Source organism: Xiphophorus maculatus, chromosome 9 (assembly GCF_002775205.1).
Source record: "Xiphophorus maculatus strain JP 163 A chromosome 9, X_maculatus-5.0-male, whole genome shotgun sequence".
NCBI classification, from domain to species: Eukaryota; Metazoa; Chordata; class Actinopteri; order Cyprinodontiformes; family Poeciliidae; genus Xiphophorus; species Xiphophorus maculatus.
The window spans coordinates 13,492,365-13,505,904 of NC_036451.1; the positions used below are offsets into that span (position 1 = coordinate 13,492,365).

The 13,540-nt window shown below is 36.6% G+C and overlaps 1 protein-coding gene across 4 annotated transcripts in view; it reads right to left on the minus strand.

Annotated features, from left to right (window-relative positions):
- Nucleotides 1-12,009, minus strand: part of ttll7 (tubulin tyrosine ligase like 7) — an 88,036-nt gene extending 76,027 nt beyond the window's left edge. For all 4 annotated transcript variants that reach the window (XM_023339716.1, XM_023339717.1, XM_023339715.1 and 1 more), the window contains exons 1-4: nucleotides 11,771-12,009; nucleotides 4,552-4,941; nucleotides 4,078-4,209; nucleotides 1,076-1,197 (exon numbers count right to left, since the gene is read on the minus strand). In XM_023339716.1, the coding sequence (XP_023195484.1) occupies nucleotides 1,076-1,197; nucleotides 4,078-4,209; nucleotides 4,552-4,576 (279 nt within the window). In that variant the 5' untranslated portion in view covers nucleotides 4,577-4,941; nucleotides 11,771-12,009. The remainder of the gene's footprint in view (nucleotides 1-1,075; nucleotides 1,198-4,077; nucleotides 4,210-4,551; nucleotides 4,942-11,770) is intronic.
- Nucleotides 12,010-13,540: the final 1,531 nt, after the last annotated feature.

A 13,540-nucleotide genomic window follows, 5' to 3' on the forward strand; every position in this document is an offset into this window, starting at 1 on the left:
AGTTGTAATTAAAGGAACATTTTGTGCTGAATTTTGCAAGATTAGTTCTGATCAGGTATTTAAATTGCTGTGGTTTTATTCATTTATTGCAAACACCAGCTGGTTTGTATATTTTGCCAATACGCTTAATTTGTAGCAGAGTTTGAAACATTGTGATTGATGTGGTACAAGTGATGAGAAAGCTTGATTGAAACAGACATACATTATGACAGTTGCAACTGTTTGGGACTGCTGTTAGTTAATGAGGTCTGAGCACCCTGCAGCCTACATCTGAACACAGACACACGGTGCAACGTTTTATGCTGTGTTCTCGCTGATTAGCAGCCATTAAGAAAGTGATGCAGCACTGTTATAACACTTAGAAAATTTAATTCAAATTGCCCTGAGATGAACAGACTTTGTTCCGAAGCCGCCTGCAGCCCACGGGATGTGTCGAGAAGATTGGGACTAGAAATTAGCTATTATATTTAACATGTCATATCAAGTTTGTTATTTTTAAAAGTAATTTCAAAATAAATAAAGATTTTATAAGACTGTCTGACAGACAACAATTGGCAAACAAAAATTCCATCAACACAACCAGCAGGGCTGCAAGTTATCAAATTGAAGGTTGTTTTTTTTTCAGCTATTTACTATAAAAATAATCAACTGGAACTGTTTTCTTAGAATGGTTTGAAAGTTTGTTACCTGAAACAATCTTTAGTTTTTTTTTAAAATATAATTATTTTTTATTCTAAAAAATAATGTGTTTGTTCCATTGCTTACGTCCATTCTGTTCCTAAATCTAACTTTTAGGAAAGAAATTTATTTTTTCTCTCTTTGGAAACTCCCCTTTTACTCATTCTTCTACTGCCAGCTAAATACACAATCTTTATAAAAAGTGTATCTTAAACATTTTATTCCAACACTGTAAACATTTTATGAGAGTGAATCAGCGCTCTGTTCTTGGACATTGCACTACAAATATTTTCTTAATTCATATATGCACTGGGCCTCATCTAAGTATATTAAAAGAAAACAAATTATCTTTTCAAACATTATTTTCAACTTTTAAACACTGGCAAGTTGGGTCTACCTGATAGTTCCTGAGCTCAACAATTTTTTCATGCTGCACCGCTGAGTCATTCCAGATGAGGTTGGCAGTCTCATCATCATCCCGTGCTTTGATGAAGTCCATCTCGCTGGTGACTATTCGTACTGCATAAAAAATAAAAAAGACATTAGTATCTATTCTAAAAAAAGTACCGCAAAGAAGTTAGAATCTCCACAATAAACATGTTGAGTGCCTTGCAAGAGCATTCATATCTCTTCAACTTTTTCAAATTTTGTCAAGTTATTACAACAAAATAGATCACACAAAGTGCATATTTGCTAAACGGAAGAACAATACAAAACTCTTTACTCTAAAACCCTTCAATGAGATCTAGTGCAACAATTTCCTTCCAGAAATTGATGGATATGCAAATAAAATTTAATCTAATTGTAAATAAAGTTAGCATAGGCCTCAATAATTTTAGCCGCCAAGAGATGGTAATTCTGGAACAAATGCAGAAATGCAACACTTAGGTGGGCGAATCGGTCAAGAAAAATTATTTAATGGTGAAGGCTACAGCAATGAATTTTATAGATATACAGTATGCCAAGGAGAAAGCCATTCCTTGAAGAAAGTAAAAAAGTACAGAATATAGCTGGGTTAGACTACAAAGGCTCACTACCACTTTCTCTTTCTACACTATTTTGCAGTACTTTCTATTGGTCTATACTACAAAATCCCCCAAAAAAATCTTTTACAGTTTGACGATAATTAACAAAATGGTAAAAAAGAAAAAAAACTTAAAGGTTATGGACACTTTATATGCTTAACCCTGCAAGTCACCATATCTTTAGAAATACCTCTTAAAAACTGACCAGCCATGTTCTAAAGAGTGAGGCAGCTCAAAGTTATAGATGCAAAAAAAAAGAACATGCTCTCTCTTGAACCCATAAATCCTAAACCCAACCAAGCATCACAGATCAATATTTCACTCAAACATTTTGCTAGGCCTAAATGTTGCTGTGCATTCATAAAAAGATGAATCTGGGAGGTTATAGATCAAAAAGCTCACAGCAATATTTACTATTCATGAAATGGTAGCACAGCAGCTAATCGTAATGCCTCTCCTGAAAAAGATAAATTAATTGACTGTAATGCATTCAAATCCCACCGGAAACCCTATAGCATGAGAGATAGGTGGCAACCCACTTGGACATTAATCCAGCAAGTATTCATTATTCAGCAGTTAATGAAAAATTCATATGCCCTAACAAAACAAAGTATTAATTAATTTCTTGAAAGCGTCTACAAACCTGGAGAAGGCTTGCCTAATGTTGCGTGATGGCACTTGAATGGGGAAATAAATGTTTCCAATGTGACTTCATCCATCTGTTAATGTCAGCAGAGACTAAAAGTGTTTTGCTAACTGGAACAGGGAGGATTTACATCAAAGCAGACATATGCTTACGGTTAGCAGTATGGTCCTTTAGTACAGCAGGGCAATAATTGATCCTTTTCTTGCAATTCTCACAAAACAGCCGTTTTAAGTGCTTCAGCATACATTTCCCTACTGAATGGGCCCAAAGCAGATTCCAAATCCTATTTTCTCACATCATAAAACTTTACCTGGGATATTATCGGTTCTCAAAAAAGGTAAAAGAGGGGCAAAAAAAGCAAAAACAAGCGATCCATCTGGCCTGTGGTGTTAATTTTCCCTCAAAATAGGCCTGAACTACCCTCAGAATGGCCACTGTGAGGGTCCCGTCACAGCTAGATGACTGACTCACAGCTGGACTCCCGTCTACCGACAGGATGCCGACTGCCTCAGACTTCTACTCGCTGCTGCTGACTCCTTACTTTCATCGGTTGTAGTTCACCCCTGAGAACTCTGTTGCCACACAATATATTGGACTTCAGAGGAGTGCTTACAGTGCTCTTTTAGCTAATCTCAAACTGAAAAGAACGACAACTCACCGCCAAGCTAAATTACCCCACAGAAGATTTATGTAAAGCATATATGGCTGAACTCTCTCTGTGTGAGCCGTTTAGCTCAACTGCAACTATTTGGGTGTAATTTGAGACAAAGAAAAGCAAGCTCTCTCAAAAATATATCCACCTAGGCAGATTTTATTGTTAAGGAAACATTAGAGTTGGATTTGTGGTGTTTTTGCAGAACTCACTAAGCCACAGGAAGAAACCGGGCTTAAACTTCCTTACTCATTACATTTTCTTATGAGAAAAACAAACCTCAAACTCAATGAAAAGTTGCAGTAAACAGAAAATTACTCTACAAAACAAACAAAAACATAGAAGAATTTTCAAGGGAGACTTTGTTTGTAGGGCTTTTCACTTGTCTATTTAGGTTAATTTCGTTTCTCACCTGTCTTCTGAACCAGTGTACTGAAAAGAAATGATGGAAACAGTTTGGATAATATCACAACTGCTGTTAGGACTGATTATTCTAATCAATTTTTATGCCTCTAATCTATGAAAAGCAGCAAATCCTCTTTTTATGTCACTAAAGTAAATCTATTCAGATGCACCTGAATGGATTTAGTCTACTCAGGTGCATCTTAATAAATAAAATACAATCAAAAAGCTCTGTTAGTTTCAATATTTGTATCATTTCATATATTTTTTATCTATTACTATGTATTTTTCAGAAAATACATAGTAAAATTTGAATATTACATAAAACCAATAAAAACAATTCTATTACAGGGATTGTATGCTATGATGGACTTTAACTGTAGAATCTCCTGATTAAGCAACTTAAAATCATAATCACCTAACCCTAATAACCCCAGGGCATTAACAGAAACATTTAAACATTTAAAATATATAACTTTTTGTGTAATCTAAAAATATGAGCTTCAAGTTTTGAATTGAATCACTGAAATAGATTAACATTTCAATAATATTCTAATTTATTGAGTTGCACCTGTAGTTAAATTCCCCACTGGCATGTTTCTTTTTTAATTCACATACAGTACTTATGTAGTCATTATGACACCAAGGAAGTCTGAACTTTTGAGGTAGAATACCTATTTCGTATTTGGTGCCAGAGACATTGGCGGTTATTCTGCCCTTCTTCTTTTTGCTGTGCGCCTTCCTCTTCCCACTGCTCCGGTAGGAACCCACAGATGGGACATTCACGGGGGACGCTCCTTGATCCTCTGGAGGAGATAACACACAACATAACTAGATACAAGCACAGCTTGTGTTCCAGAACAGGGAAGGAAGCAGAACTCTAATGTATTTTCCTTGTTCCTGCAGGGGATTTAGAGAGTTTTGTTTATGGGGGAAGAATGTAAGTGGATTATTCATCTTGCGTGCTGTAGTTCCATACATCATAATCCTTAAATTATTACAGTTTCAGTGTGTGTGTGTGTTGGGGTGGGTGTGTGTGTGTGTGTGGAGGTAGATTTAAGTATGTCACAGCGCATGCACAAATTCAGCGTGAGCAACTAATATGCTGACCCTGTCAGTCCTGAGAGGAATGACCCTCTCTTACTCACCTCCATCATTAGGAGGGGAGGGCATCTCAGGGGCTAAAAGAGAGAAGCGGTAAACCAAGCTTTTTGCCAGGTTTGGTGGGCGGGCCTCACAAGGTGCTCACAGCACCCCCTCCAAGGGCTCTCTCACACTCGCAGTAGTTACTCTTCCCCGTCCCCGGCTGCGTGGACAATGTGGTTCAGAATAGCCCGATGGATCATCTGAGAATCTCCTTGGCCTGCTTCAGCAGCATAAGCAGAAGAGTCTGAGTGGGCAGGGGATTCGGCATGGGTAGCAGCGGTGGGAAAGGGCACAGAGGGGAGTAGGATTCCTCAGGGGTCTGCACGGCTTGGACTTATTTACGACTGCCAGGGCGGAAAGGGAGGGAAGGGCAGGATAAGGGGGTGGAAAGCCTGTGAAGGAGATGAAAAAACATTGTTTATAGGTGCAAAGTTTAGAGTCATCTAACCAATCAAAGACGAGCAGCATGAAGCTCAGAAATTCCACAAACAATACTGCAAATTAAATTATTCAATACTGTGTCGGCTGGAATCATCCTGATTTCATGGAATCATGGTGAAAATATTAATGGACTACTCAAGCAAACTGTTTTGAGCATCACATTGTTTCGAGTGCCTGCTGGGTTTAATCGTGTGGCTACAAGGTCACTGGATTCAAACAGATGGTATCTTCACAGTGGCTTATTGAGATGTTACCTCAAGGAAATTAGCATCAGTCAGCCGCCCAACTCGGTGGTTGTCTTCAAAGCCTTTTTGGAATGAAATCTGATATTGTTGTCTTGTCATGTCCAAGTTACCAGTATTGCTGATTTGAGCAGCAAAAGGACTAAATGACAAGAATTTTTTTTTCAGTTTCAGGTCATGTTTTTTTGGATGGGGGGGGGGGGGTTCAAACTGCACCTCTCAGGGTGGCAGCACATTGGACAAGCTCTGCTACTTTCATGTTCTGTTTCTTCATTTTCGACAACACCAGGTGTTTCCTAATTGCTGCTGCTGCAGGATTTCTCAAACATGCATGACAGAATCAAAGCAACACATATCAAAAACATAACTGGATGTGTTTTTGAAGGGGAAATAACATTATAACATGGTACAAAGCTTGAACATAATACATAATACCTCACCCCGCTTTAAAGGCTTTCTGCAAAAACAATCTCTGGTCAAACATTGCTTTTCAATAATTTTTTCAATTTAACCAACTCCAAACAAAGTGGCATACAGTTCTAAATAAAAAGTTTAAAAAAGGTTAAAGTTATTCTTTTAGTTTTTATGCAGCAAAAAAAAAAGTTACTAGGGCTTTTCTATATACATTTGTTTGCAAGTATTCATGCCCCTAGATTTTTTTTTTTACACTTTGTCATTGAACAACCAATGACAGCCAAGGACAATGGACACTACTTTGTATTGAGAAACCTCAATACATTTTACTAGGATTTCATGTGACAGACGATTACAAAGTAGTGCATAATTGTACATTTTTAAAACAAGAAATAATTGTTTTTTGAAGTCTTTTAATATTTTAAAGCAATAATACAAATATATCAGCACTGTTTTGTCTCGTTCAGTAATAAGACAATATGTAAAAACGTTTAAGAGGCATGAATAGTTTCGTAATGTAATATATTGTTATTGCATGGTTAAGGCCTCTGCGTTGACTTCATAATAATGTAAACTACCATAAAAGTTTGCAAACTGCAGACTCTTTCTATCCTCAATCACAGTTGGTTTAGTTACAAGCTACATTTATTCCTGTAAACTGAAATTTTAATGTGAATTAAAGAAAAAAATAATAAGTCAACCACATCTTATTTAAGTACTCTAAAATACCTTAAGTATACTTATACATACAAGTAATGGTGGCAAATTTATAGAATCGTTTTTCAAGTCATTATTTCTGTTTATCTCATATGGATGCAACACACTGGCAAGCAATGCAAGTAATGACAAGCCATGTGATCCCAAGAGACCAATTTTTTTTCCATAGGTCACAAGCCAACAGGATAAAAACACGTGTGGTAAAAACTTTCCATTAATCCTTATAACTATCTACCCTTGTCCACAAATTAGCAAATGTTGTCTCTTTGAAGCTCAAATGGCAAATGAATAAGATACTATATAAGCTGTAAGACATTTTGTCTTTAAACATGAACAAAGGATGCAAAAATAGTCTGGAAATGTATATGGAAGTGGTAAATGAAATACAATAATGACTTTAAAACAACTTAACTCACGAATAACATGTAATGTCCTATTGTGCCTCTTCGAATTTCATAAAGAGACCAACAGTAGCCTCTAGTGGTGGGAGTACACTAAATAGTGTGCTTTCCACCAAACAATGCTCACAGTCCACACATCCACTTTCCTTCGCTACAGGATCAGTGAGCTTAAAAAGATGTGCTCACGAGACAGCTTACAAAGCAACTGCATTGATTCTATCAACAGTCTCTAGACAAATTAGAGTGAGAAAACAATCTAATTGTATTGCTTGATCATTCAGTAGTCCTCACTGTCAGCCTCTTGGTCTGCCTGTGGTAAGCACAGGACATTGATCCGGACTACAATGAGATCAGCGGGGAGAGGGGGGGAGAGCAACAACAAAGAGTCAGAGTGATAAAGAGAGGCTGGCTGTACTGCTGACAACCTACCCCCCCGCATCTCCCAGTGTTGTAATGTAAAAGCTCTCTGTGAAGGATGCAGGGAACGCTGCCTACATAAGATCTCTGTCTCTATACAAAGCTGAAAATCTGACAGAAAAATGTTGCATATCAAAGAAGAAAAAAACTTACCACTGGCATTTTGATATAGTTATTTTTGATTATTATAAAAACAGCCAAAAACTTTGTTGTTTCATGTTCTCACCTTTAAAAAGGGGGTATTATGTAAAACATTATTAAGCTTTAAATCATGATAAATATTAGTACCTCATCAAAAACACACCTGGAACATTGCTTTGATTCTTTCAAGCATGTTTGAGGAATCCTTTAATCTCCCATGGCAACCTTCGGGAGTGCCTAAACGCATGCTCTCACAAAGCGCTGCCTATTTCCACAAACTTTCTGCTTGAAGCTGCAGTCTCCAGCCAAGCTTCCACCTCACAGAGTAACCCTCCCCTGCGACTCCCCAACTCTGCTCCTCCAGACTAGTGGCAAGAGCAATTAGCAAACACCTGGAAAACTGCAAGTCTGCTGAGCTCATAATACAAAATACTTTTCAGTTCAACACTCCTAGAACGGTTGCAAATGGCATAATGGAGGAGCACAATATTACAATCATGAAGTCAGAAAGAGAAGGAGTTTCTTAAGGAGACAGAGACCCAATTTTAAGTTATGTTTAAAACATACAACATTTTTATAACTGAAGGTAACATAGTTACTTGCTTGTGCAATAATGTGGCACTATGTGCCTAGAAAATACATCATGTCAATCCTTTAAATAGAAAAAACAATAAACGTAAGTCTCCAACAAGTAAACTCACTTTTCAAGTATCTTTACAGACACTATTATTCATTGTGGATCTCCTAAATCTCTGTACCATCTTATATGTATAATTCCAATGTTCGATTAAAGTTCAGGCACTTTAATAGACAAAAAAGAAAAAGAAAATTTTATCGTAGTTCAAATTTGTTGAACTACAATCAGAATAAAAGAGATTATGAAAACATGTCCTAATTAACATTTCTACCATGCTGAACTAAGCTGAAAGATGTTTGTAATGCCTTTTCTGTTTGTCGGATTTTATTATATACCTTGTACATAATTGAAAATACGTGATTGAAATAAGAAATGAAAAATTTTGAAGTAAATCACAATTTCAACCTCACTGACTACAAATTACTGCAAAATTATCCATCTTTTCTTTTCCTTTACCCACATAAGCTTTAGTGGCGTCAAAGAAATGCACTAATGCAATACAAATATTTGACCAAGAGAGGGAGCCAAAAGGCCATCATAGCAAAGTCAAGCGTGCAGAGCTGCTATTAATGCTTAGCTCATGCAGTGTGCTCCTGCCACACAACACACAGAAAGGCTTCTTTGTGAAGAGTCAGCTCTTTGTGTTGCTTTTCTCTGCCCCTTTCTACTCTTATGGCTTTAAAAGAACAACAAATGCTGGTTTGTTTGCAAGGAAGCTGCAATAAAATGTTCAGACAAATATTCATCACCAATTGTTACTATTTATTGTCCGATTCTATAGAAATTTAACATTATAAATATTCACTAAAACTAAACAATAGATTAAATATATTTGCATGGGCACTATTGAATTGTGAGGAAAAAGCAAAAAAGCACTTCCGATGAAATTAATTTTTTTACTGAAGGACAAATTCGCAAGATATCTTAAACAGTTGTGTAAAAATTGCATCAAAGCAAAAAATTGGTAACTGAGTGCTCTTTCTACATGACAACTTGTGTCACACCCATTAACAAAAGCTGTCCCTCTCCGAGGGGCCTCGTTTTATCTCCTTGCTGTGTTACATCTTGAACGCAGTCATCAGACCCACAATCAAAAGGCTAAAGGAAACATTGCACTGCCTCATGTTGCGCTGAATGTGCAGGATGTATAAATACAGGATCCTCTCTGTCTGAACTGTATGCCCAGTTGTATGCCTAAGTCTTTAGGGCTAGCGTATGCAACATACAAATGCAATTTATATGTAGCATTAATACAAATTTAAGCTGTATTAATACTACATCTTTAAGAAGTACCTATAAGAAAAAACTCACTCTCTATCTAGATATACATAGCAAAATACACTTTAGTCACAGAAGCAACATACCTGGATATTTGATACATTAAGTGTCATGGAGAGTGATGTCAGGTTACACCAAATATAAATAAATAAATGCAAGAATAAATAAATTATTATATGAATAAAAGTAGCAGCAAAGAGAGTTGTTTAGAATTGATTGTGGACCTAAATTTACCTGTAAATAGTAACCAACTCTGGTTTTGAGGCTCCTTCCAGCTAAGAGGAGGAACGAGTGTGGGAGCTATCAACCCACAAGGTACTGAGAAACACTATCACACCACGCACTGTTTCGTCTGAGGTGATGCTTTTAACTTTTCATAGTTTTAAAAACATTTAGAAGTCAACCATTTTCTTACAAATCCGATGAGCATTTCTATTAGCCACAATCAATCGATATCCATATATCTAAGCTTACAGCTCAAGCAAAGAGGGATGCAGCAGGACACAAATTGGAAAGATGCTGCACAATAAATGCTAGAAAACAGTGGTAGACATTTTACTGAAAATTGTAACACCATGAAAATGGGTCATTCTTTAGAACATCAGGATGGCTATATGGAATTGAAAGAGAAATTAATGGTAGTTTGTAAAAACTGATGGAAGTGAGGACTAACAATGAGAGGAAAAATAGTTTGAACCAAAGACAGTTAGTAAAACTAAGGCATAGAAAACAGATCAGAATAAAGCATAAACTTAAGACTTTAGTTTTATCTGGCTGTAGCACACTGTCTGCTGAGCTCACTGACAAAAGACTGCATTCTCAGAATATAGCAGAATAATGAGAAATTCAGCTATTTTGAAAAATTTCATTTGTGAAAAACACAAACTCAAGGCGCATCACTCATTTTAAGGTAACAGTGATGATGCTAAAAGCAGCATAGCCAGATAGCGTGACAAATATCAGCTTGTTACACTTTAAAGAGTACTATAAACAGCAAAATAGTACAATAAACTGTCCAGCAAGCACAGAAAATAAAATGTTATTTAGTAATTGTACATTTTTGCTGAAGTTGATTAATCAAATCAAATGACAACAAATACATTTTATAGAATAAGAACAGCTTCTCAATATTTTTGACTGATCATCACTGCAATATCAATTCAATTCATCATCACTACAAACTATCACAAAGCAGCGCTTTGGTGCAATATTTTGTGTTACACAGAGGTTCACATGTCATTACTTTAAACTATGCTTCATAATAATATTTCTTAAAACTGTGGTACGTTTTCACTGTCCTTTATTCACACATCTAAGACAGATCTTCATGACCTAGATCAGAAAGTTCAGGGTCAGCCATAGCCATAGGGTTTGTAAACAAACGTGAGAATATTGTGTTATACATATTTGTTTTAAAGTGTCTCAAATCAGAAGCAATACCATTTTTTCCACTGAAGGAAATATAACTAAACAAAAAAAAAGGTAAGGTGCCTAAATATAGAAAACACCAATATTAACATAAAACACAAATATTAACTATGAAGGAATTACCTCAAATATTAGAATCTATCCAATGATAATACAAATATGACCTTAGACCGCCCTTAAGTTAACAGCATTGTTAATAATCTGAGATCAATAAGTATTCTGACTCCAAGATACGCATGAAAGGGGAAAAAACAGATTTTATATGTTCTATTCTTCTTACAATGTGTCGCTGCGAGAAGGCCAGAAATTAGGATGCCATCCAGAAATCATGCTAAACTCTTATATAATCCATCTTCTCAGTCAGAGCTGGCCATCCACAGGGTGCTCTGCCAATATGTGGTGTGTAAAGTGAAAACTATACTACAAGCAGGACTAAATAAATCAAATCTTCAACCACCAGATCTCTCATGTAATTAGCCAGGCTCTGGGCGCTTATTGCCTTGCTGAACATAAGCATAAAAGGCTTGAGTTAAATGCAAATTTATTAAGTGGGCTTATGCTGCAAAGACCAGTGGGGGGACCTGTACTGTATCATGCCTGTCTCAGCAAGAAGTCAATATGGTATCTTCCAGATCACTGGAAGGAAGGATTACAGGCCATCCCCCCTTCTTTAGATGTCTTGCTTTTTTTTATTAATCCAAGCACAACATGAAATCCTTTAATCTGGCATGCAAGGCGTTAACGATGGGGGATTTTCTTGAGCTCACAAATAAAATCTCTCACAACCGAAACAGGTGTAATACTGCTATGAATAAGCTGCTAGCAGTGGCTTGCTAAAGATAGGATGCTAGCTAGCTGCATAGGTCAGGTGGAAAAAAGCAAATAGGGAAGCAGACCTGGCCTCCTGTTAACCTCCAGCGTACAACAGCTTAATGTTGGGCGAATGACAACAAACTACGGTGTTTTAATTCAAATGCTTCTACAACATTTAAGCAGCATTTCCTCCCCAATGGGACACCGTATAATAATTAATTATAAATGACACCGGGCTGCTCTACAGTTAGCTTAGCAACGTCTGCTCAGATGAAACAACAGTTAACGTTACCGTATGTCTTATTCCAGTACAGCTCTTTTCCTCGTCCCACTCCGATTACACAGCTGCCATTTAGAGACACTGAGGCCTCCTTGGTGAATGCATCTACTTCCAACCGTGTTTCCAGGACTACTTAGTGCCTGTGGTGTCTAACAGCGTTATAGCTCATAAATGACGTTGCCCGAAACATTATAAAATAAAATCAGTGTATTGTAGTCCTGTTGTCTGCTGTGAGAGCTGGAGCGAGTCCCCGGGCGGAACCAATAGCGCTTTGTGGGAGGGGGGTTCGTGGATGAACTGCTGAAGTTTGCGTTCGCAGTGTGGCGAAATCAGACACTTACCGCACTGTGGTCCCCTTGGGTTAAACCGGCACGTTATAGTTCATAAATAACTATTTAAAAGAAAAGGAGAGACTTGTCTGCTTCTTAAGGCTTCTGTTTAACGCCAAGTCGGCCTGCGGCTCCTCCTTCACCACTTGCTGACACAAACAGCTGCCTAGCAACGGTGTCGCTGGCCATGGTGCTAAAAACATCCCGTCCCGCTAAAGGGCGCGTCTCCTTCAGACTTTATCAAGGTGTCATTTAGCTCATTAAAATGTGTGCTAACTCTCACCTTTGTGTTGTTTCTGAAATCTTCTGCAGTTAGATTGTGGTTTCTTGTGTTCAGCTGCTAAATTTCTGTACCAGCTGTAATACTTATTGTAGATTCTATCTCTACTATTGACCCATAATATTTCTCTACTCATTACATCTGCGGAGGAACTTTTGTCCATTTGTTTTAATGTATATTTGTTTTTAAATCTATATTTTTATGAGGTATGTGACATGTTCATAAAATATTATTAGTATACTGGCAGAATTTTTAAAAACCTTTAACAGGTTAAAAAGTTAATCATTTTAGTGAATAGGACATTCATACTGTTAAAAATCCACTGATCCCTGTTGTGTTTGTAATTGTGTAGTCCTGATGTCACCTGGGAGCCAAAATTGTACTGTTTGCAGCAGAGCAGGTGGTTATATTTACTTGCACTCCAATAAGTAAGCAAACAATACAATAGAAAAATACTTGGAACATGTGAAGTGTTTTTTTATTTTTATCCATTATCTATATATTATTTATCTATATGTACTTTATATTTGTTTGCTTGTTTTAATTAAATGATTAAGATTTTAAAAAATACATAGAACAGTCTAAAGTGTTCCTTTGTGATTCCAGAAGTATTATTTACACACACTATGGAACATTTACATACACATTTAAAATGCACAAGACAAAGCAACTGAGAGTAGAGTAAATGTAAATGCAATGGGGTTGTTGTAACCGGTAGAAAGATTTTACACTAATATTAGCGGCAAGATTGATAACTATTTGAATCTTTCTTTTTTTGTTAAATACAAAAACAAAACAACATTAAACTAAACAGGAGAAAAATAAATTTGATGTAGCACCATATACAAGATTAAAACGGCAACTATACTTTGATCAGCCAGTTTATATTAAGTATGTCCTCTTCCTAAAAAGGAAAGCTGGACAGAGCCCTAGCAATACATATTTTGTGGCTATCTTATTGTAACCAGGAAACTGAGAAAACAAGTGCTTTCCAACTTGTTTTTAGTCATGGTTAGTAATTTAGCAACAGTGGTACTGTTATATAAATATGACCTTAAATTCACTTGGCACTCACAATATAATGTGTGACTGCTAGTACATTGACAGATTATAGAAAAAAAATGGAAATGGCACTGCACACTGTGTAGTTTTTACTGTACACCAATAACATTT